Consider the following 25644-nt stretch of genomic DNA (forward strand, 5'->3'; position numbering starts at 1 on the left):
TGTGAGTTAATTATTCAGTGTCTGGAGTTGGTTCCTCATTTATAAAGGGAGTGTTCACAACACATTTGCTGCACAGTTTATGTTTTACAGGCATAGATTAACTAAATGAAGATATAATAAATTTGTTAAGAATTGATTCTGTCATTATAACATTCAAATATAATGAAAATATTTATTTTGTAAAATATTTATTTAAATTCATTCCAAGTGATTGTCATTTCAATATACGAATAGTTTTAGTCTACATTTCTACTGTAAGGAAAATCCATTTTTAGTCTGGCTGTTGATGATTTTATACATCAAAACTAACTGAGAACATTGATACATTCAGTGATATTATTTGTGAACTTACAAGAAGAAATACCAGCTCAGGTTTCAGAGTTAAAATAACAAGAGGCCAGGCATTTGATATTTTCAATAGGGAACAAGTCTCTGTGTGAAGATAATTTGATTTTAGTAAGGCCCATATGATATCACAACTGGCAACATGACACATTGTGCACACAGATAAAGGAGTACAACGGGGAAATTTCAGATGCATACTGAAAGCCTAATTACCTCTAATAAAGGCCTAATACACTGTAAGAAAAATCTGGTTTTAGCCCAAGATCACTGTACACCTCAAATCTAACTTGCAACATGTTACATCAAGCAATACAGCACAGTGGCCAATGAAAAATCTCAAAACTGATTCCAGATCAGTTTTGAGGGCTTTAATTGTCGGCCAGACAAATAATGAGTTAACCAAGAGGTCATGTGCGGTGAGAAAAACTTGGTCTTAGGCTAGCGCAATTCATCTAGGTTGGGTAAAACATTAACTGCGCAGCAGATATGCGACATGAACACTCCCTTTACGCATAAGCAGCTGTGACTCAGTAACCAAACGAGTCGGAAGCTGCGAATAAGTAACTAACTTCAGCGGCACTTCATCTTAGATCTACTCTAGATAGCCTGGGCTAATTCGGGAGAGAGGGCCATTTTAGGGCCATTTTATTCTCATGTAGCTAGCTAACCTACATAATATCACCCGCCCGTTAAATCAAACGATACCCACTGGTCAAGAACAATAAACCTCTAAAACACTACAATTCCCGGCATCCTCTTGTAACAGGAAGCTATAGTCTAAACCAATATCATGTTTGTTTTAAGAGGCTGCGACCGACGGTAGGTAGCTAAATAGCTAATAGATAGCTTTGAGGTATTTTCTATGTAATTAAAGTTACACTTTTAGCGAAATAAATGACAGCATTGCGTGTGCTATGATATGTTTCGTTTATTTAGCTAGTATGACTTCGCTAGCTAGATAGTTAGGTGTCTGTTTATCAAAAACTGAAGGGCGGAAGTACTGCTGAGTTATTGTTAGCTTGCAAGCCACCTAGTAGAAAAGTACTTTACGACTTTTGTGTTTTACTCTTGTTATCTTGGTGTATCGGCAGCGATATGTAGCAAGTGGCCCATTACCGTGTACGTTACAAAGCCCTACGTTTCCGTTTCTGTTCCGGTAGCATGTCGGGGGATGTTTAGGGTGTTTTAGGTCTCCCTGAGCCCTAACATGTGTCCTGGTGACCCTGGTACCACACATGCGCCCAAGACAAATAAAGCCAGAGCGACTCATCAGACTGTAGACAAGGCTTCTGAGGCTAGGGGTCAGCCGGAGAGCAAAACCAGAAGGATTTAAAGGTAAGGAGGCTCTGGCTTGAGCATGAATATTACTTTATTTATTGAAATTGTGCAATGCTGAGGGGACCTGATCTCCTCTAGATCAACTGCAGAGAATCAAACAGCACAAGATACTGCTGAGCAGAATGCGCGCCAACCTAAACATTGGAAAACCAGGGAGATGACTTCCAGTATGAAGGGGCCAAGTAAGAAAGAAGCCAGTCTTTCAAATCAGGAAAGCGCTCCAAGCCAGCCATGTCCACCTGGAGTAGCCACTTCTGAGGATGATAACAGGTGACATGACACTTGCCAGCCTTGTGAATTGAACTAGACTGTACACCATCACCTACTCTATGGAAGTCCCATAATGCACCACATTATGACCACATCTTTTTTGCAGTGAGGAAGACCTATACAGAGCTGCAGAGGACCTAGAACAGGAACGGCAGGAAAAGAGCCAGCCACACGCAGGTATTTAAAGAGAGGACAAAAAATCCTGGTTGTTCTTGTGTGTTTGAGAGTTCTGCTACTTTGAGAAGCCGTGGGGTGTGATTTATGAGTGATCGGGATGGTTTGATCATTCACATGGCAAAACAGCTAGTAAACCTGTGTGTGTAGAAGCCAGAACCATTCATCCGCTGTTGCCAACGCATGATGGTGTTGCATTTGAATTTTCTGCTTAGGCACTTGTTTTCTCAGATAGTATGTGTTTTATTTTAAAATGTAGCTTCCTTGTTGCCTAATTCTGAAGAAAAGAGCAGCGTGGCTGCTCCAGAATGTTTGCTGTCGTATGCCAGGAGGGAATGGAAAGGCAACACAGCCAAAAGTCTCCTAATCAGAAAGGTAAACGTTCCTCCACAGCGCCACTTTGCATGTGATGGTTGACGGCTGGAACACACTGCTCACATGTGCTGCCGTGTTTAGGGCTATGAAGCCACAGCTTGGGTGTTTGAGAGCCTGCGCAGAGTGAGAGGTGATAACTACTGTGCTCTGAGGGCAACCCTCTTCCAGCTCCTTGGACAGTCCCGCAAGGTGCCGGCATGGCTGCAGGACCCTGAAATTCTTAAGGTTTGAACTGCGTGTTTTTTTTTTTCTCCCCCCCATTAAAAAGAAAAAATGTCCACCAACCCTTCATACAGTTGCATTTTGCTAAGTACAATTGCAAAACCTGCACGGTTTTGTGTACTGCTTGTGTATTGTGTACTGCTGTTACTGTGCCATTTTAAGTCATTTTTAAAATTGAGCTTGTCGATGTGTGTGTGTGTGTGTGTGTGTGTTGTTGAAACTGAGCAGGACATGTTTGTTACAGTACAGGCTGGCTGTGAATTTCTCTTGTCTTTTTTTTCTTGTTTTTGTGTAGTGGCCAAAACAAGTGCAGTGTGTGCAGGATTTGGTGGCTCAGTGGAGGTTTCCATTTGGTAGCAGAGATGGAGAAGGTGGGGCAGTGGAGCGGTTGGAACGCTGTCTAAAACTCTTGAGATCAAGGGTAATACTGAGCCTCATCATATCTACACTGTTTGGACAAACGTGTCTACATGTTAGATATTGAGTTCAGGTCTATCGGCCATGTCCATTGCTAACAGGTGTGTAAAATCAAGCACGTAGCCACGTCAGTTCCACAGGGAAACACTGGCAGTAGGAAGGGTCACACTGAACAGCAGGTCAAGCCCAACAACTGTGTGTTGGAAGCTTCATGAAACGGGTTTCCATGGCCAAGCAGCTGCACTCAAGCCTAAGATCACTACACAGGATGTGAGCAAGGGCCCTTCATTAAAGTGAAGTGTAATATTAATGCTACAGCATGCAAAAACATTTTAGATAATTATGCTTCCAACTTTGTGGCAACAGTTTGGGGCAGGCCCTTTCCTGTTCCTGTATGGCTGTGCCCCTGTGCACAAAATGAGGTCAGGTGTCCACATACGTTTGGCCATATATTTCATATTCTTTCACCTCAGCTAGTGGCCAATAAATTAAAAAGTTTTAATGTATAAATTAAGTCTTCTTAAAGGAAGACTTTTACTTTTAAAAGTCTTTGAGTTTGCTTTCTGTATCTGACTGTGTGCCATGCAATGTCTGGCATTTTTGGCTCATTATCTCACCAAACATTGCTGGTAATTGATGAATTCATTAAGCATTATTGCAGCTAACACTTCAAAAGAAATACCAAGGTGATATTTGGAGCATTTGCCAAAGGTTCCTGTAGTTGTATTTTTCTTCATGATCCAACAAACATACATATATATATATATATATATGATGTCCCGATAAAAGGTTTTGTTTTTTTTTTGCCCCCAGTCGAGTCTCTGTCCGATACTTGTATTTTCCTAGATAATGCTATTGCACAGTGCAACTTCAAGTACATTAGTTATTAAAATTAATCCAGTGTATATGCTTAACAACTGAATAGCTCTGTAGTGCATTAAGAAAAAAATTGCTTGTATCCAGGCTGTTGCTTAATGTTTATTTTTTATTTTTACATAATAAAGTGAACAAATGTCTATAAAGGGCTCATATAAATTCCATTTAGTGCAGCATTGTGGAAGTAAAACCAGAACACTCAAAAGTCATAATCAAAATACTACTTTGAAGTGGTATAATTGCTTATCGGTGACAAATAAAAAACACAATTCTCCATAGTGCAGCACAATAGTGAAAATGGTGCACTAAGAATGAACAGCAGAAGTCTGCACCACTTAAGAGAGGTAGCAGCTTAACCTGAACATGGAAAAGGTTCTACTTATTGAAGTAGCAGCATTACAGTAAAACCTGAATATCAAAATAATACAATGGTACTTAAAGTCCTTAGGTTACAGCTGCTACAGTTTTCCTCTCACTTTTACTCTCACTTCAAAATTAAGTGAAGTTTTTTTGTTTTTGTTTTTGGGGGGCGGGGGGAGATCAGCATTCCTGCTGTATTAGTGGACAGCCGATTCCACTTCTCATTAATGACGTTTAGATGGCACTAAAAAGTCTCTGACTGACCACTTGTGCAGGGGCACACAGACAAACTTGATTTCTGTGAGGCTAAGTAATGACATCGGGGGAAATCTCAGAACTCCAAATATCTGTGGTAAAGCCAATAGCAGTCGCATCTGATAAAAGAAGGTAATTAAGTTAACTATGAGGCTAGGTAGTCGTAAACCTTGTTGTAAAACTCTGGTAGGGCCTTGTTTGAAATGTAGTGTCGAGAGGGTAGGACGTATCGTGGCTCCAAAAGACGACGAAGACATGTCATTTGAAAACGGTGATTGGCTGGTCATCCAATATGATGAATTCAGTTACCTTCTCTTTAACCTTTTTGGCCATGTTGCTGTCTCAAATTTCTCTCTTCAAAAAAAAAAATGTTGTCACTAGAGTTTCCTCTAGTGTGTGTTGCTTTGGTGCTGCCTTTGCCTGGGTAACCTGAGTAAACTCATTGTATTTACCTGGGTGGTTTTTTTTTTTTTAGGTGGTGTATCAAATTGGCAGTATTGAACATGACTCTGTTACGACTGCCTCTCGAAATGGCTGTTGGACTGGTTTCCTTCTCCACTGTGAAATATTTCCACTCTGAAGACACTGCCGTATTCTGCTCTCTGTTTACAACACCAGTGTGATCGCTGACATAAAACAAAGTTTTGGTCTCAGTTAAAAAATAATGCTTGAGCGGCCCCGATTCTGATTGGGACATCCCTAACAGAAAAATTCCCCACTTGCCCTATGGGTGGTCTTTTTCCTTCAAGCTCCGGTCCCCTACCAAAGACCTGAGAGTCCTGTGTAGTATCTTGCTGTTCCCAGGACTGCACTCTTCTCGACCGACGTTGTTCCTGGGATCTGCTGGAGCCATTCTCCCAGTTTGGGGATTACAGCCCCTGCAGCTCCATTTTTAGGAACCACAGTTGCCTTCACCCCCTGCAATTTTTTTCTATCTCTTCCTTCAGTATTTCTCAACCTTCTTGTGTTCCTTGTTCCTGATGTTGCTATCACTTTGCCACATCTTTCACTACAGCCCTCTTCTGCTGTTTGTCAACTGCTACTATGTCCGGTTGGTTAGCCATTATCGTCTTGTCTGTCTGTATTTGGAAGTCCCACAGGATCTTAGCACGGTCATTCTCCACCACCTTTGTGGTTGTATCCCACTTAGACCTTAGAATTTCTATTCCGTACTCAGCACAGATGTTTCTCTACACTATGCCAGCCACTTGATTATGGCTTTCCATGTGCGCCCTGCCTGCTGGCATCTTGCATCCCACTGTTATGTGCTGGATTGTCTCAGGGGCATCTTTGCACAGCCTGCATCTGGGGTTCTGTCTGGTGTGGTAGATATAGCCTCTATTGATCTGGTGTTCAGAGCTTGTTCCTGTGCAGCCATGATTAGTGTGTCTGTGCTGTCCTTCAGTCCAGCCTTTTCCAGCCATTGGTAGGATTTCTCCACTTCCAGTATCTGCCTTTGGTTCATACTGTGCAGGGGTTTTTCCTCCCATGATGGCCTCTGTTCCTCCACATTTCCGTCCTCCTCCGGTTTCTATTATCTGAGGTACTCACTAAGCACATTGTCTCTTGAGACCGTCATCTTGGTTGTTTCATCCTGGATAGTGGCTCTGACACTCACTAGTAATCAGCCCCCCCCCTCCTCTTGCTTACTGTGCAGTCTCAGAATGTTCAAGTTCAAGTTCGGTTTATTCGTCACATACATAGTCATACACAGTATAACACGCAGGGAAATGGTGGAGAGTGCTCTGTCCAAACTCAGGAAGAGAACCAGGGGTGCATAGAGAAAAATATATATATGCAGATAAATATATATATTCTATGTATGTACAAAAATATATTAACAATGTATGTACAATATATGTATATTATGATTATATACACAATGTACAATGTATATGGTTGGGTATATATGTACACAATCTACAGAATGTACAGATCCATTTTGTATAATACCATATCTACAGTTGTTGTGTAACAGGGTAATTGAGTATAAATCTAAGTCTATATATACAGATGTACAGATATACAGTCATGTTACATGGTGGTGGTGGTCCCCACAGTTTATCAGTTTCCCTGATTCAGGGCCCGAATGGCCTGTGGGAAGAAGCTCCTCTTCAGCCTCTCTGTCTTGGCCTTCAGGGAGCGGAAGCGCCTCCCTGACCTCAACAGAGAGAAGAGTCTATTGTTGGGATGGGTGGGGTCCTTCACAATTTTCCTGGCCTTGGTTTGGCACCGCTTGTAGCAGGTGGTCTGCAGGTCAGGAAGTTCCGAGTGAGTGATGCGCTCTGCTGAACGCACTACCCTTTGGAGTGCTTGTCTGTCCTGCTTGGTGCTATTCCCAAACCAGACTGTGATGTTCCCCGTGAGGATGCTCTCGATAGTGCAGGTGTAGAAGTTCCGCAGTACCTTGGAGGGCAGTCTGAAGTCCCTTAGGCGTCTGAGGTGGTAAAAACGCTGACGAGCCTTCTTTGCCAGGGAGCTGGTATGGCGGGACCAGGACAGGTCCTGCGAGATGTGAACACCAAGGTACCTGAAACTATCTACTCTCTCCACCGTGGTTCCACTGATCATCACAGGTTGGTAGTGCCGCTCCTGCTTCTTGCTGCAATCCACGATCAGCTCCTTTGTCTTACTGACGTTTAGGAGGAGATTATTTTCCTGGCACCAGTTTTCCAGGTGTTTAATCTCCTCCAGGTAGGCCCTCTCGTCGTTGTCCGAGATCAGACCCACGACAACGGTGTCGTGAGCAAACTTGACAATGATGTTAGAGCTGGAAGTGGCTGTGCAGTCGTAGGTGTACAGTGAGTAGAGCAGGGGGCTTAGGACACAACCCTGAGGAGCTCCAGTGCTGAGGGTGAGGGTGGATGAGGCGCAGTTGCCCACCCGTACTGATTGTGGTCTGTCTGTTAGGAAGTTGGAGATCCAGTCGCACAGGGATGTATGCAGTCCTAGATCTCCCAACTTAGTAGTGAGTAGGGAGGGAATGATGGTGTTAAATGCTGAACTGTAGTCAACAAATAGCATTTTAACATAATTTCCCCTCCCTTCGTCCAGGTGAGTCAGTGTAGTGTGGAGCAGATGTGCAATCGAATGCTGGATTTGGGATTAAAACCTCCGTGCATTGTGAGGAGTTTCCTTGTCTTGATGTCAGTGGTTTCTGTCTCCTCCTTAGGCCGACTTATTATACCAGCGGAGTACCCGATGACTGGTGGGACATATTTGTTGATGGCTTGGATCTTGTTTCTCCCATTCAGATGACTACTCAGGACGTGTCTCACTCTTTGTAGGTGTTTGTCTGTAGCTGCTTTCCTTCTGGCCTCTTCATGAGTCCCATTTGTCTGTGGGATTCTTGGGTCCTTGTAGTTGCTCTCAATATCTGCTATGTTACCTTCTGTAGTTTGATCCACTCTGTTCTAGCCACCTTCCCTCTCCTTATAACCATCCAACCACACTTATCCAGTCCGAATGACATTCTGATTTCGTTGCTGTACATCCTGGTGAGATGGATTAGTGAGTCGATGTCTCGTTCCCTTCTGGCGTACCTGGCGTATGTCAGGGACTAGAGCTGTACGGTTCTTCATACTTGAGACTCTTTCTTGGAGGTTTGCTAGCGTGCTGGTTACTGGATCCTGTTCATGGAGGTTGTGCGGTCTTCTCTCAGGTCCTATAACCACTGGGCATGGTTGTGATGCCTCCTTCTCCCATATGTCTTTCCAGTTTTGTTCAGTCTCCAGCTTTGGTGGGTTTGTTCTTTTGCTGTTACCTCGCCACCAAGAGAACACTTTGAATGGCAAATGGGAGACATTTTTGTTTATTCTCCTGGCTTCTGCTTCCCTTGTTTATCTCTTCAGGTGGACAGCCAGTCTCCATGGGCCTCTGGTATGGACAAGTTGTTGTACTTCTCAGGTACCTTCAGGTGCCTTTCTGCATTTCTGATAGCTGGCTGACTTCGTGTGGCCTTTACCTTGTCCTCCAACAACCTTCTCCATGGAGGATTCTGCTCCTTGATGGTGTTGTTCTTGTAGCCAAGCATCTCAAGTATCACTGTTACTGTGGTGTATAACAGATGTTTCGGACAGAGGTCCTTCATCAGCTGTGCAAGCATAGTGCTTCTGAATTAGTATTAGCAGGAGCCAGTTTATATATGAAAAAGTAGATGTTTAAATCATAACAGAGTCTCCAATAGTAACATTAATACATTAATGGCATATCTGTTTGAAATTTTGAGTATCTCTACATCTCTTACTACAGTACACTGCAGTTACTCACCTAGATCGTGTGTGTGGTTTGCCATTGTTTTAATGTTTTAATACATGATTTGTTCCTAATTCTTAGGCAATGGGTGTGTATCCATGTGAGACAGTGCTGGTGTGAGAGAGTGCTCACACAGTTTGCTGGCAGTTAATGCTATTCATGTCACAGAAGGGAATCTTTGCAATATCAGAGTTGTACCAGACAGACTCAGGCAGTGAGCTGCTATTTCTCCCATCTCAACTGCAGTGGCTGGAGGCGGTGGAGTGTGTGCATCCAGCAGAGAGGGAACGCATGTGCCAGCAGGTGTTTGAGGGCACCCTCGATGAGTATGAGATGCTGGAGGCTCTCAAGTTCCTCATGCTGCACACGGCTGTCCAACTGCACGGTGCAATATCAAAGGGCTTGCGTGTTCCCGAGTTCTGTTGGCTCCTCTTCGCCCGTGACACCTCCAAATGCCCAAGGACCTTCTTCACCAACCATCTCAGGCATGTGGGCTTCAGCGGTGGACTGGAGCAGGTGAGAACTTCAATCTGGACTCCATCATAGCAAAGAATTATTCACAACTTGAACTGTTGGTATTTCTTGCTGACAGTATTTTCTCGTATAGACACTTAAGTGGTGCCAGTCCGGTGACGGAGATGTCTGTGTCTGATTTCTAGATCTTTGCAGATTGGTTATAAGAGCACTGCACTGTGTAAAGAGGATCGGTCTCTGAATTCCCTTTCTCTCTGATGCAGGTGGAGATGTTCCTGCTGGGGTACTCTCTTCAGCAGACAATCCAGGTCTATCGCCTCTATAAGACTGACAGTGAGGAGTTTGTCACGTACTATCCAGATGACCACAAGCCAGACTGGCCTTGCCTTAGCCTGGTGACAGAGGATGACAGGCACTATAACATACTTGTGCCCAAGCAGGACAAACAGCTGTACTCCAAATTTGATGAGTCTGGCAGGTCTAAAATGAACCATCCCTCAGGAAGCCAGGCACAAAAGCAGCATGTTACTCGTCTGTAGATCTGACGCGTCCTCTGTTCTCACTGATGTGAACTGAAATGCTCAGAAGACCTTAGTCAGGTGATTTTCCAGTTGTCTGTTAGTGTCTGTATGGAACTGAAGCCTTTTGAAAACATTTTATGTGATTTATGTGTTTTATTATTCTATTGTGTATTGGACTAGTGCAGTAAAACTGGCCTGAAGTTAACCCTTTCTTGGGCCCTGTTAGAATGGAATACCAGTGCACAAATCAGGAGCTACAGTGAACATGTTTGTATGAGTTAATACATAATGCAGGTGTGGTCTACTGTGTTACTGTAGGAGATGTAATCAGCTTTATATCAGAGAAACCAAGAGAAGACTCGCTGATGGGTTTGTTGATCTCTTCTGGACCATCAGAATTAAGGATTTGTCATTTCCAGTGGCAAGGCATGTTAAAACTAATGGACACTGCATCAATGGCATATTTGAAAACATTGCCAGTTACTGCTATGGCAACAATTAAATTAGGAAACTCTGAGCAAAAGAACTGATCTGCAGGCTCTGTTTCACCGGAAAACTTGTGTACTTCACTACAATTGTATTTATATTTATATATATATATATATTATATATTAGTAGTAATTTACAAAGTAAATGGTTTTGAATACATTGCCAATGTATTTAAGTGAGAAGGAATATTGGGAAATGTAAAGTAAATGATAATACATGACAACCTGAAATATTTTTCAATATTTTAAATGTTATTTAGGTTTACTTGATTTCTGAAGACCATTGTAACTACACACTGAGTAGTGTGAGGGGTGATTCATATGTGTATTTGTTCTTCTTGTTGTTGTTCAATTAGATATTATTATCCATGAGAGCCACAGAGATGAGGGTTACTGGTTATACCGTCCTGGGGGAAAAAATGCCAATATTTGTCCTTTTAATTTTTTTCATTAATATGTATGTGCTTGGGAAGATTTATTAGCAGTGATCTCTCAGGATTAAAAGGTTGGACTAGCCACATTAACTCTCGGCCAAATTAACAGTTTTCACCGCTGAGCTTTTCAAGTGCTGAGTTATATGCTTTTATTTTTTCACTTGCTGTTATGCCCCCTGTTCGCATTTTGCAGTGGTTTGCGAGTCACTTCAGACGCTTGAATGTTACACGTGTACCATTAAGAGTATGCATTTTGGAAAACCTCGATTAGGGCCTTGATCTGAGCTGCGTTTCTTGCGTGATTCCGTGCCTGCCGTCGCGGGTCCTGCTCCGTCATCTCCGGTCTCGTCCACAAGGGGGCGCGTGTGACGCTACAGCGCCACTCAGAAGGTGAGCACGCGCAATTCCACTCAGCGCGCCACGCTCCACGCCCTGTGCAGGTTAAATGCAGTACATTTAGGGACGCTATAACCAAAGAGCTTGGCTCATCCATACAGTGACCCTGTCTAGATCAGTAACGCATACAGTATTGTGTACAAACTGCGCACACACTTTATGGGTAGACTCTTAAATTACCGACCATACCCAACTCCTGTACCTTGTTTGCTGTTCTGTGCTTATGGCCAGTGGGAATATGAGCTTATTTAGTGAACGGCCGTCGTATAGTCGGATGAAGTTTGCTTGGATCCCTCATCATACAGCAGGAATAACACTCATAATCTATGATGGCGATAAACCATGAAACGTCTGATTGTAATTTCAATGAATGCACACTGCTTTCATGTGCAGTATTAACAGGCGCCTAGTAGACAACACGATGCGCATTCAGCATCCAACGGCTATAATCAAATCGCTTGTCCTGCCTTTTGGGTTTATGCTCATTCACACACAACGTGATTTAGTAAATACTCTTAATTTGGTGTTAAATTGGAGAATTCATAATTATCCACATTATTTAGTTTAATCGCCGTAAGGATGAAAATCTACTAAATAAAATGAACGCTGGCTTGCGGGACGTCTGACCGAATTGTCGGTCGCGCGACTCCGCGTGTGTCGTTTTCACGGAAAGAATGAGAATTCTCCGAGCGCGTGACGTCTGGACGAGGAGTGGCTCTCATGGACCGACCCCACGTGCCATTTTGGACTGGATGCTGCTTTAGGAGCAGATGTCTGCGAGGGCCTCGCGTGCGCCCGAGGAGAGGAGAGCGCGCGCTCTTCATTTCGTGCATTTCGTGCACCGCACTGCTGGACGAACGATGGCGAAGCAGTCAGCGCAAACGTGCGCTGATCCTCCTCTTTTCCCATGCAGCACGCTGCTCATGATGCCGTTGTTGTGTAGGTGGGCAGGGACGGCGCTGTGCTAGGAAACCCTTCTGCCCTGACTACGGCTGCAGCCTCCCTCATCCTCCCCGCTCCGAGCAGCGCATCCCGGCGACATGGTGCAACTCCCGGCGCTCACGCACTACTGGCCCCTCATCCGATTCCTTGTTCCGCTGGCGATTACCAACATAGCCATCGACCTCGGCGAACAGGCAAGTGTTACTGCTGTGTCTCCGTATCAAGCGAATATTGTGGTGATGTTTGTAGACAGCGACGCTCCGAACATCCTTAGCTGTGCGCTCCAGGCTCTGCCTCCTCCCTGAACACTTACCGACTCACATTTCATATGGTTCCTCCGTAAGCACCCCTGCATCAGAGCGTGCTTTACCGAGGCCGGGTCGCGTCGGCGGCCTTGGTGAGCAGGGGAAGCGCGAATGACTCGGTCAGATCTGTGTACTTCAACATCTGATGACGGAAATCATCCAGTGACATGGGCTGAATCATACTGTACCCGCGCCTAAGCGGGTTGGGTGGGCTTGATGGGGAATCGCTCTTAGCCTTCTTTTTGTTTACAGTCAACCGCAATAACAAAAAGGAAACAAAGCTTAGATGTTTTGTCGAAGTCTGCATCCAGAATAATAGAAAACTGTTATGAGACTGCTGTCCATCTTTTAAAACGGGTCCTTGTTATGAAACGAGGATAAAAATAGCAACTCAAATCCTTATATTTCAGTTTTGCTTAATATCTTGTCAGCAACCTCATAATCCTGGTGATGAGTCATTTGAATGTAACCATGTTATTTAAGGAAATAATATTTATTATATTCCACTTGTCTATTAAACCGCCATGCGGTGTTCCACTGTGTTTCTGAATAACTTTCTCCATTAATTTGACATTCAGTGTGAATAGCAGTGATTACGGTGGCTCTGGTGTCCTCTTCCATGTGTGTCTGGATGTGATTAGAATGGGCGCATTTGGAATGAAGCACGAATCATGTCCGAACTGTAATTTTTAGCGAACAGTTGGCCGGTCCTCACACATTCTACTGGGAGCCATGCTCTGCTAACAGGTTCATGGCTACAGGAGCTTGTCTACTGGCAGTGGGCTGTTCCTCCTCCTGCTGGTGACATGCTTTACTGGATGTCCACCTACTTGTTGTCTAATTGTAGTTCAATGAGTACACTTAAACATCCTGACCAAAGACATGTAGGTGAGTGCAATTTAGGTACTTACTCAACAAACAAGGAAAGTGGCATGTTATAAAATTAGGGTGGGATGGTTGTCACCATGGAGGCACTTTTCTATATTAAATGTCTAAGGTTTTATAGACCCTCAATAGTGGACTAATCAAATGAAGCTATTTTGCTTCTGAACATGAAAAAATAAGGAGTTAGGATAAGTGCGACAAGGACAGTTGTAGTCTGACTACCCCCAGTAACAGACATTCTTTATCTCTCCGCACAGCACTGTAGAGCGTTGAAGACAAGCGTAGCTACACACACACACACACACACAGAGATAGGTAGAGGCAGTGTGTGGCAATGTGTGACAGCTATCTCGAAGATAAGGCGTTCCGGGAGCTTGGGTCTCGGATGCAGTTATTGAAACATGGCACCTTGACTTTTATTAACATTCAGCTTGACTTTGTTTTGGTAGAGGTTGTTGCATCAGTTAAATGATCTCTGTCCTCAACCAGTCAGATGACCGGCGTGGGCCGTAGGATGCATCGCCGAAGTGTCCTGCCCTCCCTTATTCTGGTGTGTGTCCAGAGTAGCTGCACACTGAACTCTTTGTCTTTACGATGTCCTCAGTCCTGAGAGGGCAGCTGATTATCTGCAGGCACAGTGTGCGCATGTGTGTAGAAGGTTGCTATGATTTTCTTTACGCTTTTTGGACTTTAGTGCCATTATGCAAGGACATAGAAGAGTGAGAGTCTCAAGGCTGTTGTGGTATCCTCCGTCTCAGCTCATACTGTCCCTTGACAAGGTCACCTTTATTATGCAATAGAAGGTAAGATGCAAGAAAGCAGAACTGGACTGCCTTTAGGCTGCAACTCTAGCTGTAAATAAAGCTAGACAGGACCAAAAATAGTCAAGTGAGTGATATCTTTGCAGTTTGTTCTGTGGTACAGGGAAGCCATGATTATATCCAAATTTGTGAAGATGGTGCATATGAATACTGGAAAATGGCATGGTATGTAAAGTCTGATAACGGGCAAATTGGGTGTTTAGGAAGAGCAAAGGTCCCCAGACAGTGAGATTAATAGTGTGTTAGCATTCTCCATCAAATTGGACCTTGTGCATTTTTCCCCTTTACGTCGGTACACAGTTATGCCCTGGAGCACTGCCAACAACAGAAGCTTCGGCATGTGCTCATGTCCCCTCTGAGCAAGTACTCTCACGGCGAGGTTTGACCAAGGCTCTGTTGACCTTGATTAAGAGTTCTTGGGTGGTCTCCGGTCTCTTAAAGCTGTTACTTTAAGCGTCGTATATTGAATGTGCTTAACCAGTGGTGGGGACACAGCATAAACATGTTTATTCCTTATTTCTCATGTGACCTGTTTCACTGCAGGCGCATCTATGAAAGAGATCAGGTTGTTGAACCTTCAGTAATCAGACCTTGCTCAGTGGAGGGCAAAGGGAATCTAGGAATTAAAGGCTTATTCAGATGAACATGCCATGGATGGCATTTAGCTTTAATTGATACCCAGGTATCGGAATGAAGATGGATCCAGTCTCAGGTGTTGCCGTGAGAGATGGGGGTTGTCGTTGACGTAGAGATTTCTCTCTCTCTCTTTCTCATAGGCTTTGAACAGAGGGATTGCGACTGTCAGAGAGGATGCAGTGGAGATGCTGGCCAGTTATGGTCTGGCCTATTCCCTCATGAAGTTCTTCACAGGGCCCATGAGTGACTTCAAGAACGTGGGCTTGGTGTTCGTCAACAGCAAGCGTGACCGGACGAAAGCAGTCCTGTGCATGGTCGCTGCGGGAACTGTGGCCATCATTTTTCATACTCTGATAGGTGAGACTTCACTCTGATAGGTGGGACATCTCTCTGATAGGTGGGACATCTCTCTGATAGGTGAGACTTCACTCTGATAGGTGGGACATCTCTCTGGTAGGTGAGACTTCACTCTGATAGGTGGGACATCTCTCTGGTAGGTGAGACTTCACTCTGATAGGTGGGACATCTCTCTGATAGGTGAGACTTCACTCTGATACGTGGGACATCTCTCTGATAGGTGAGACTTCACTCTGATAGGTGGGACATCTCTCTGGTAGGTGAGACTTCACTCTGATAGGTGGGACATCTCTCTGGTAGGTGAGACTTCACTCTGATAGGTGGGACATCTCTCTGGTAGGTGAGACTTTGTTTCTCCTAAAGAGTCTGAGTATCTTGACCCCACTCCACCCTGAACAACTCAACCCCTCTCCACCCTGCAATCGTGAAAGTAGATATAGATTTTGGTCCCTTCAGATATTCTTGCCTAGACTGGCGACCTCAGCAACAGTAGCAGGTAATCCACATTTGTCCTTTGTAGTTGTAGCAATCCACTTTTGACCCTATAGAGAATGGATTTAACACTGAGAATGGGTTTGACCTCAGTGAGTGTGCCAGCTGTGCTCAGGGCAGGTCATAACCCTTTCTGGACCCAAAACCTGAGAGAGAATGGTTCCACAATTGTACCCTGCTCACATCATGGTACATCATAGGGGGGTGATGAGGTTTCTGTGCACTGAATCCTTAGGTTCCTTTTGCCTTGGTGGGTCTTTTCCAAACTCGCCACTTTCACAGTTAGAGTCGGGGGTTGACCCTGACCTGAGACACAGGCATGGAGAGAAGTCATCATTTACACAATATCATTACATAGTCGTTAAACAGTTATTCCAAATGTGCCTCTACTCCTACGTGGTTGCTGCACAGGAGACAGTGGTCTCACCCTATTTAGCAAATTACAGATAGTTGGTGTTGCCAAAAAAAGAAGTAGTTTGTGCTGTTATAGAGCTTAATATGTATTCTCAAAATATGTTAGGATGAGGTGATGGATGAGGACCTACATTGGAAAGACTTGGCCGTGGGCCTTCTTCTCAGAGTCCAGATCTTCATGTTTGGTAGAGAAGCTTTCATCAGAGCCTTTACAGAAACAGGGACCCAGAATGTAAAAGTGTGGCTTTGCATGTGTGTGCTCACTTGTGTGTGTCCTAGGCATGGACCTGCTGAAGTCCTAGTCTGAAATCCTAGTCTGGACCCTGAATCTCCATGGGCCTGATTTTCCATTGTTTGGTTATTTCTCTCTCATGAATCAACCCCAGACTCATTAAACAGTATTCAGGCCTGGAAACATCTTTAGGTTGGCATGGGTTTGTGTGTAAGAAAAAGCACAAAGCTTCGTTTCAGTTCATTTCCTAAGGTTGGGTTATCCCCAAATCACAACCCTGACCCTAACCCTGAGGTTGGATTACCCTCAGGTAGAGCTATAGGACCAAATGGCTACTAACCCAGCACTGATTCCTTTGCAGTGTGTTGACTGGTGAGATGTGACATCCTTTTTTGCTCCTTTTCCCTGACTCAGCCTACACAGACTTGGGTTACTACATCATTAACAAACTGCACCATGTGGACGAGTCTGTGGGCAACCGGACACGCAAGGCCTTTCTCTACCTAGCTGCCTTCCCCCTGCTGGACGCCATGGTGAGCAAATCAAGATTTGTCATCATAGCACACCCCCCCCCCCTCCTCATGTCATCAGGATTTGTGAATTTTCATACTGTCTGCATCTCTTCCACTGGCCATCAAATCTGGCATGGCTTCCAGGGACAGATGGACTGTGTGTGTGTGTGCATGCCTGTATAGGTGTACGCTTTGCCAAGCTTCTCTGCCTGTTTGTATCATTCTGAGACAGTAATACAGGACACTTTGAACAGTATGTTCAGTAAGGATGTTACGTAGCAGATCAAAATTACACTTAGATCTAGAGTATTAGATCTAGAGTATTAGATCTAGAGTATGGCTATCTATTTGATCTATTATCTAGTTTATCTGACTGTATGTGTTTATCATGCGTGTGTGTGTGTGTGTGTGTGTGTGTGTGTGTGTGTCCAGGCTTGGACCCATGCTGGAATCCTACTAAAACACAAACACAGCTTCTTAGTTGGCTGTGCATCTATTTCTGATGTCGTAGCCCAGGTAAGGCATGTGCTTGAATACCCTCACATGCTCATGCTGTGTTTCTCTGGTCTCCACAGTGTTTGTGTTTGAGGTATAAAAACAGTGCATAATGAGTGTTTGTGTTTGAGGTATAAAAACAGTGCATAATGAGTGTTTGTGTTTGAGGTATAAAAACAGTGTATAATGAGTGTTTGTGTTTGAGGTATAAAAACAGTGCATAATGAGTGTTTGTGTTTGAGGTATAAAAACAGTGCATAATGAGTGTTTGTGTTTGAGGTATAAAAACAGTGCATAATGAGTGTTTGTGTTTGAGGTATAAAAACAGTGCATAATGAGTGTTTGTGTTTGAGGTATAAAAACAGTGCATAATGAGTGTTTGTGTTTGAGGTATAAAAACAGTGCATAATGAGTGTTTGTGTTTGAGGTATAAAAACAGTGTATAATGAGTGTTTGTGTTTGAGGTATAAAAACAGTGTATAATGAGTGTTTGTGTTTGAGGTATAAAAACAGTGCATAATGAGTGTTTGTGTTTGAGGTATAAAAACAGTGCATAATGAGTGTTTGTGTTTGAGGTATAAAAACAGTGCATAATGAGTGTTTGTGTTTGAGGTATAAAAACAGTGCATAATGAGTGTTTGTGTTTGAGGTATAAAAACAGTGCATAATGAGTGTTTGTGTTTGAGGTATAAAAACAGTGCATAATGAGTGTTTGTGTTTGAGGTATAAAAACAGTGCATAATGAGGTAAGTGGTATGGAGGTAAGGTGCAGGCTGCACTGTTATTAGTTTTTTATTAACTGTTTGTTGGTGTATTTTATTAACATGTTGGTTATGGAACGTGTAAAGCAATAAATCAGTTTTGGGTTTTTTTAGGCTAAGTGTCTCTCCCTCTCCCTCACCCTCCCTCCCTCTCTCTCTCTCTCTCTCTCTCCCTCTCTCTCTCTCTCTCTCTCTCTCTCTCTCTCTCTCTCCCTCTCCCTCTGTAGATTGTGTTTGTGGCTATCCTGTTGCACAGTCACCTGGAGTGTGTAGAGCCCATGCTAATTCCCACACTGTCTCTGTACATGGGAGCTCTGGTGCGCTTTACCATCGTTGGCATGGGTTACTACCGCCATATTCATGACAACATCCCTGACTCCAGTGGTCCTGAGGTGGGGGTGTGTACTTCCTCTGTTTACTGTTCAGCTTTACTGTTACCACCATACACTAAATTACAATAGCCATTTGCTCTCATGTGTACAATACAGAACACTATGGGCCCCTGAACACTATGGGCCCCATGCACTTGACATTGTTTTGTTTTGTGCAACCTGAAATTGTTCATTAGCACGTGCACGCATATACATACATACACACACACACACACACACACACACACACACACACACACACACACACACACACACACACACACACACACTAAAGCAGAGGAACCTGTATATCATGGCCTGTATTTATAACCTGCTGGAAGTGTCATTACAGTGTGTGATAATGATAATGACTTACCTCGCTGTTCTCAGAAAGATGAAACCTGAGGCCACAGACTCAGTCAGTTTTAACCTTGTTCTGTTAACCTTTCTCCACATGTTATGCTGTCTTGGTGTGTGTGTGTGTGTGTGTGTGTGTGTGTGTGTGAATTAGGGTGATGCCACTATTAAAAAGATGCTGAGTTTCTGGTGGCCCCTAGCCCTCATCCTGGCCACCCAGAGAATCAGCAGACCCATCGTAAACCTCTTTGTGTCCCGTGACCTGAAAGGAAGTACTGCTGCTACTGAGGTCAGTGAATTTACACACACTCACACACGCGTGCACGCTCACACACGCGTGCACGCTCACACACGCTCACACCCGTACATGCATTGAGCCCTGTGGAGCTTTCTGGATGCACGTAGACTCCTCTGCCAGCATAGTGCCCTAACCCTAACCCCCTAACCCTAACCCTAACCCCCTAACCCTCAGCCAGCGTCAGCCAGTATCCTTCTGCATGACAGGCTTGGTGGCATCTGGAGTCATGGGGTTTAATCTCGGCTGAGTGTCACTGTAGACGGTTCTCTTGCAGATCTTCTGTATACTTGCCCGGGACCTGTAGAATATCATGTGTTACTTTTCTTTTAAAGTGCTCTGTGGAGTTTGTTCTGCAAGTCCAAAATCACTTAACACTGGAAAAATTGGATCAAACGTATTCGCTTGTATTTGTGTGCTGCAGAAGGTAGAAATGATTATTTGTGTTCATTTATTTGTAGGCAGTTGCGGTTTTAACAGCCACATATCCAGTAGGTCACATGCCGTACGGTTGGCTTACTGAGCTGCGTGCCGTCTACCCTGCATTTGACAAGGTAAGACGGAGGGAATCGGCATAGCCATTCTACAGTTATTAGTAGTACAAGAGTGTCCTTTAGATGGTTTGGAGTTCTTTGCTGCTCATGTATTCATTATCATTTAAGATCAACACGTGTAGAGTTCACTGGGCAGTGTCTCGGGTCCAAAGATGTTAACCGTTAACAGCATAATCTTCCAGCCTGGATCTGTGCAGATTTCTGCTTTCTTAGGATGGCACCAGCATGTCTGAGATGCTCACTTGTTATATTTATTGGTAAACAGCACGAAGAAAAGTCCCACAGTCTGTAATTATAATGTGGGGGTGAGGACCCACCCTGACAAACACACCCTCCTGTGATTTTCTGACTGATCTTTGTGCTTGCGGTGACTGATTCACCGATACTGCCTCATGCTGCCTCATCATAATCACAAACACACAAAAAAAAGAATCTGCTGTTTTTTGGACCGAGACTTTCCTTTATACTAAATGATCTGTTTTTCTAATCTATTGCTGTTCTTCCTTTTCAATAATCCCAGAATAATCCGAGCAACAAGCTGAATAGTGCTGGTACAACCAAGTCCCACATCAAGCGTTTCACCTTCGTCTGTCTGGCCCTGTCCATTACAGTAAGTGGACCCTTCCTGTCCCTCTCTGCCCCCATTGGAACTGACCTCACTTGCTCTACACTGGCATCCAAGCATTGCGACAGTGCTTATATGTTACTTCAGGCATTAATTATCTGAATTTCAAAATGTCTGTACAATATTGAGTATCTAAGAAGGTTAAAACTACAGATGTCCCCAGACGGAGACAAACGCAGCCGTATGGTAAGCGAGCAGGACTGCTGGGTTTTGCTAAGTTAAATTATTCATAATAGCACTCTGTCCCCAAAAGTTTGTGTGATCTTCTCTTTGCCCTGTTAAAAGGCTTGGTAGACACTAAAGTATCATGAATCTCTTAGTGACAATTAAAAATGAGAACAGGTCTGTCATTTATACAGAAGTCGTCTTACCAAGATTTTTTATTATTAATTTTTATATTGACGAATGAGGTCCGTCTTTCCCCAGATGTTTTGTCTGCATGAAGTGTTGCTGTGGTTCTCGTTTATTATTTACTTATTTACTTGAATAACGCTGAGTTAGGGATTCCATATTTAGTCCAACTAGTTGCACTTAACCGTGTTAACAGTTTGTTAGCATAGCGCCAGTGTTGGCATAAACTGTGTTAGCATAGCACACCTTGGCTGCTGGTCCATGCAGGCTGGAGAACATCATGTCTATTCTAGTCTCTGAGTCCTTGTGTTTGAGATGTCGGCAACAGGGAGGTGCAAAACAGCAAGTAGCTTGTGTCATGTATCACAGAGTCTCAGACATGTGCTTCAGTGCCGTGTAAACTAGAGCACCAGAACGCTGTTGGGTGTGTAGAGTGTAGAGTACCATTACTGCACAAGAGAGTGCACTCATGCAAACGTGTACCTCCATGTGTCAAACTTTGCCTGCCTTAAGGGGTTTTCTTTACAGACCGACTGATATGGGTTTGGTTTACTTTTTCTAAATTTTATATGCTGGTTTCCGGGGGAAAAAATCGGGGAAAAGTGTCACTTAAAATTCAACAAGTTCAGTAATATTTAATCTCATTTCATCTCATGTCACAGGTGGAATAACTTTGTATTCATTGTTTGATTTGGAATGTTTTATATCATTATGGAAAAACACCCCAGTCACATGGAGCCCTTACTAACAATAACACAATATTACATATTAAAAAAACATTTTCACTGTTTGTAAGGTTTTATTATATTGCATTTGAAAATGTTTTTCTTTTCACATTTTGCAATATTTTGCCTGTGTGAATTCTTTGTGTGTGTGTGTGTGTGTGTGTGTGTGTGTGTGTGTGTGTGTGTGTGTGTGTGATTATGCAGCTCTGCTTTGTGGTCTTCTGGACACCACATATGTCCGAGGGGATCCTTGTGGGCATCATCGGCGTGGACCAGGCCTTTGCCGAACTCTGTGTTGCCCCACTGCGAATTTTCTCTTTCTTCCCCATTCCAGGTAAATCCCCAGTTTACCTTTCAAGTGCTCATGCTCAGGCAAAAGGCAAATGCATGGACATGTCCTTGAGAACACAGCATGGACATGGACATGGACATGGACATGGACATGGACATGGACATGGGGAGAGAGAGAGAGAGAGAGAGAGAGAGAGAGAAAAGGAGAACTAAGTCAGCCAGGGAGATGGGTGGAGCTTAAGCATGGCATCAGAAAGCAGGGAAAGCCAGTGGATTCGGTGACTCGTGTGCAGCCTTGTCTGGGCTGTCATGTGGTCTGGCTCCCTGTGATGACGCAGCTTAACATGACCTGCATTCTTAGCGTGACCGGAGATCTTTCTTGCTGTGTTTCCAGTGACTGTGCGTGCTCACCTGACCGGTTGGCTGATGACGCTGAAGAAGACGTTTGTCCTGGCGCCCAGCTCTGTTCTGCGCATCATTGTCCTCATCACCAGCTTGCTGGTGCTGCCGTACATGGGGTGAGGCCAGATTTCCACACTGCAGCTGGTTGTTTTCCGCCACATTCATCCACTGTAGCTCAATACAGCCCAGAGCTAGTATAGGAGTATAGAGTGTAGTAAGACAGTTGTGTGTTGTAATATAAGTAACTTTTAGGGCTGTATGCAACCTTTAGGGCTGTGAGTAACCTGTAGGGCTGTGAGTAATTGCAGGTTCTTTGCAGGGTGCACGGTGCCACTCTCGGGGTTGGGTCTCTGCTGGCTGGCTTCCTGGGAGAGTCTACCATGGTTGCGATTGCAGCTTGTTATGTCTATCGGAAACAGGTGAGAAACCACTACCATACATTTAATTTAATTTAAATGAGTTCACTCTATCTGCATTTGCCCTATCTGAATGCTACTTTGGCAAGAGTAATAGATCTATCAGACAAGTCTGTGATTCTCAGACTGGTTCAACTAGGGTTACTGGTTTGTTTTCAGCAATAAAGTTACATTAAAAACAGCTGATTAGCTCATAAATCCAGAAATATAGTAGACCAAAACAAGTCAAGTTAAATTTATTTCTAGAGCATTTTTTACAACAGTTAAAATGTTCTAGTCCCAGCCCCGAGTCAGACAGTGGCGAGGACAACCTCCCTAGTGCATGAGGAAGAAACCTGGAGAGGAACCGAGACTCAAAGGGGGCCCATCCTCCTCTGGAGGACAACAGACACTAAAATAGAAATAAAGAAATAAGCAATGAATGTCTGTTTCGATTTTCTAGAATTACTAGTCTGGTTTTGATTGTGTGTGTGTGTGTGTGTGTGTGTGTGTGTGTGTGTGTGTGTGTGTGTGTGTGTGTGTGTGTGTGTGTGTGTGTGTGTGTAACATCAGTAACATTATGACAACAGGATACTATGCACTGAACTATATTATGATTATTCTGGAATAAGATGTGAATTCAAAATGACTTTCATGTTTATTTTATAATCATGTATATTATTATAGGATAATATGGCAATAATAGGACTATATGAAATACAGAAATCAAGTCTTGGGAATGTTTAGTGATGCATCAACCCTCTTTAATGTTTGTAACCAAACAGTCTACATCCTAACCCTATAACCTACACCCTAACCCTATAACCTACGCCCTAACCCTATAACCTATGCCCTAACCCTAACCCTATAACCTACACCCTAACCCTATGCCTATAACCTAACCCTATAACCTACACACTAACCCTATATCCTACACTCTAACCATATAACCTACATCCTAATCCTATAACCTACACACTAACCCTATAACCTACACCCTAACCCTATCCCTATAACCTAACCCTATATCCTACACTCTAACCCTATAACCTACACCCTATCACCTACATCCTAACCCTATAATCTAAGCCCTAACCCTATAACCTACACTCTAACCCTAACCCTATAACCTACATCCTAACCCTAACCCCATAAGGTCTACACCCTAGTTCTATATCCTATACCCTAACCCTAACCCCAAAAAGTCTACACCATAATCCTAGATGCTACACCCTAACCCTAAACCTATATCCTACATGCTAGCCCTAACCCCATAAGGTCTACACCATAATCCTATATCCTACACCCTAACCCTAACCCCATAAGGTCTACACCCTAATCCTGTATCCTACAGCCTAATCCTATATCCTACACCCTAACCCCATAGGGTCTACACCCTAATTCTATATCCTACACCCTAACCCTAAACCCATAAGGTCTACACCCTAATCTTATATCCTACACCATAACCCTATATCCTACACCCTAATCACTAAACCCATAAATGGAGACTTGTTAGTTTACACCCCATAAACTGAGAGATGTTTTAGTGACGTTCCCAGTTCTCACAAGCTTTCCTGGCTGGGGTTTGTTTCCCCCATTTTCCCAGAAGAAGAAGGAGTGTCTTGGAGAGGAGGCTGCCGAAGGTGAGGACTCTGCCCCCATGAACGAGGTCCGATCCAGAGGTCCGATGGACGACATGGTGGAACTAAGAGAGGACGATGAGGAAGACGAGTGAGCAGAGCGATGAAGACACTCTTAAGTTGCATGGGAAGTCCGCAACAATCACATGGGAATTCTTACACGTGCAACTCTGCCAATTAAAAAAAATAAATTAAATTGTGTTCTTAACTCGACTATTGGAGGACGTTACGTCAACCAGGAATCTTTTTGCTTTCCAGGAATCTTTTTGCTTTCCAGGGATCTCTTGCTTTCCAGGGATCTCTTGCTTTCCAGGGCAGTGTGTTAATTCCTTTCTGCAACCACCTGCTGTGTTGTAACTCCTGCCAGAATGACAGAGGTCTGTGTACCGTGCACACACAGAGGACACCCAAACAGAGAAGTTTAGTTAAAAACCACGAAGCCCAGTAAGGAATCAAGTGTCTGTCTGCATCGAATATCATTAAAATGCGCATGCGCACATGCACGCACGCACACGCATACACGCGCACACACACACTCACATACACTCACACACACTCACACTCACACATATACACTCACACATACACACACTCACATACTCACTCACACACACACATACATACACACACTCACACATACACACACACACACACACACACACACACATACACGCGCACACACATATACACACACACTCACACTCACGCATATACACTCACCCTCACACACACACACACACACACACACACACACACACACACACACACACACACACACACACACATATACATGTTTTCCAGCTGTCATCTTGGGGTGCTGGACAGTGAAGATAGCGACGTGTACCAAAGCAATGTCACGCACTGAACCACTTTTCCTCTGTCCCCTACACTCTGCTGTGGTGCCCTCTTTTACAAACGCTGGTAAGGAAAGCAGATACTAAATGCAGTGGCTTATGATTGGAATGTACAAATCTTTCATTGTTGTTGTTGTTTTTTGTTGTTTTGTTTTGTTTTTTAACCTTGGACTGCAGAAAGAGAAAAGAGCACCAAACACTGAACCCAAACGTTGCCGCACAGCTGCGAAGGACCAGTGAAATCTTGAATCACAGAAATGTTTAAAAAGAGAATAAATTCTATATAAACCTACATTTTGACTGAAATAGATTAATGACATCTAGATGTTAAATAAAAATGGCTTCAGAGTGGCTGGAGTTTGCAGGCCATTTTAGAGGAACTATTTTTTTAACATGCTCTTGGTGTACGAATATCCTTAACATGTCGGATGTTAAAATCTGCTGATCTTTTTGTATGGGTGGTGGTGTGAAGTCTGTTAATGGTGGTGGGAAGAGACAAATCATACTGGTATGGATTTTCAAGACCGTGTTAATTGTAGTATTTTTTAAAAGAAAAATTATTTAATTTGAGCATTTATTTTATATCTCAGGATGTACACGATTACCGAGAATGATGTATATAATTACATCTCTGGAGTCCAGTTGCTGATTTCTCTTCTAACCTGTTCTATGAGTTTCTTTATCGACGGTACTAGGATGTATTTAGGATGTGTCTTTCTGATCCAGTTGG

General features: G+C 43.7%; 2 protein-coding genes and 2 long non-coding RNA genes across 9 annotated transcripts; 2 read left to right on the forward strand and 2 right to left on the reverse strand.

Annotated features, from left to right (window-relative positions):
* The first annotated feature begins 927 nt into the window (after positions 1-927).
* otulinb (OTU deubiquitinase with linear linkage specificity b) lies at positions 928-10590 on the forward strand. Of its 3 annotated transcripts, XR_003412031.2 has the most exons (10): positions 930-1164; positions 1506-1680; positions 1762-1953; positions 2060-2130; positions 2387-2502; positions 2584-2727; positions 3020-3145; positions 9133-9402; positions 9624-9959; positions 10200-10590. XR_003412031.2 is itself a non-coding variant. In XM_027029668.2 (9 exons), the coding sequence occupies exons 3-9, from the start codon at positions 1841-1843 to the stop codon at positions 9897-9899; spliced, it is 1092 nt and encodes a 363-aa protein (XP_026885469.1). In that variant the 5' UTR covers positions 928-1164; positions 1506-1680; positions 1762-1840; the 3' UTR covers positions 9900-10590. The 3 variants fall into 3 exon arrangements, 2 of the variants coding, with proteins under 2 accessions (XP_026885469.1, XP_026885468.1); XM_027029668.2 differs by having other exon boundaries at positions 928-1164; positions 2411-2502; positions 9624-10590; XM_027029667.2 differs by having other exon boundaries at positions 9624-10590.
* A 1349-nt stretch (positions 10591-11939) lies between these two features.
* On the forward strand, positions 11940-24268 carry ankhb (ANKH inorganic pyrophosphate transport regulator b). 4 transcript variants are annotated; one of them, XM_027029660.2, is made up of 12 exons: positions 11940-12335; positions 14929-15145; positions 16698-16816; positions 17228-17311; positions 18279-18449; positions 18934-19068; positions 19536-19628; positions 20149-20238; positions 21534-21663; positions 22015-22138; positions 22342-22441; positions 24027-24268. In XM_027029660.2, the coding sequence occupies exons 1-12, from the start codon at positions 12240-12242 to the stop codon at positions 24153-24155; spliced, it is 1488 nt and encodes a 495-aa protein (XP_026885461.1). In that variant the 5' UTR covers positions 11940-12239; the 3' UTR covers positions 24156-24268. The 4 variants fall into 4 exon arrangements, with proteins under 4 accessions (XP_026885461.1, XP_026885462.1, XP_026885463.1 ...); XM_027029661.2 differs by having other exon boundaries at positions 24030-24268; XM_027029662.2 differs by having other exon boundaries at positions 18279-18443.
* On the reverse strand, positions 22175-22396 carry LOC118242930. Its single transcript, XR_004777102.1, has 2 exons — positions 22307-22396; positions 22175-22213 (listed from the first exon to the last, which is right to left on the reverse strand). It is a non-coding gene; the product is annotated as an uncharacterized LOC118242930 (long non-coding RNA).
* Positions 22791-24590, reverse strand: LOC113589821. Its single transcript, XR_003412029.2, has 3 exons — positions 24270-24590; positions 23987-24125; positions 22791-22829 (listed from the first exon to the last, which is right to left on the reverse strand). It is a non-coding gene; the product is annotated as an uncharacterized LOC113589821 (long non-coding RNA).
* Positions 24591-25644: the final 1054 nt, after the last annotated feature.

The sequence above is a fragment of the Electrophorus electricus genome, chromosome 18 (genome assembly GCF_013358815.1).
Source record: "Electrophorus electricus isolate fEleEle1 chromosome 18, fEleEle1.pri, whole genome shotgun sequence".
NCBI classification, from domain to species: domain Eukaryota; kingdom Metazoa; phylum Chordata; class Actinopteri; order Gymnotiformes; family Gymnotidae; genus Electrophorus; species Electrophorus electricus.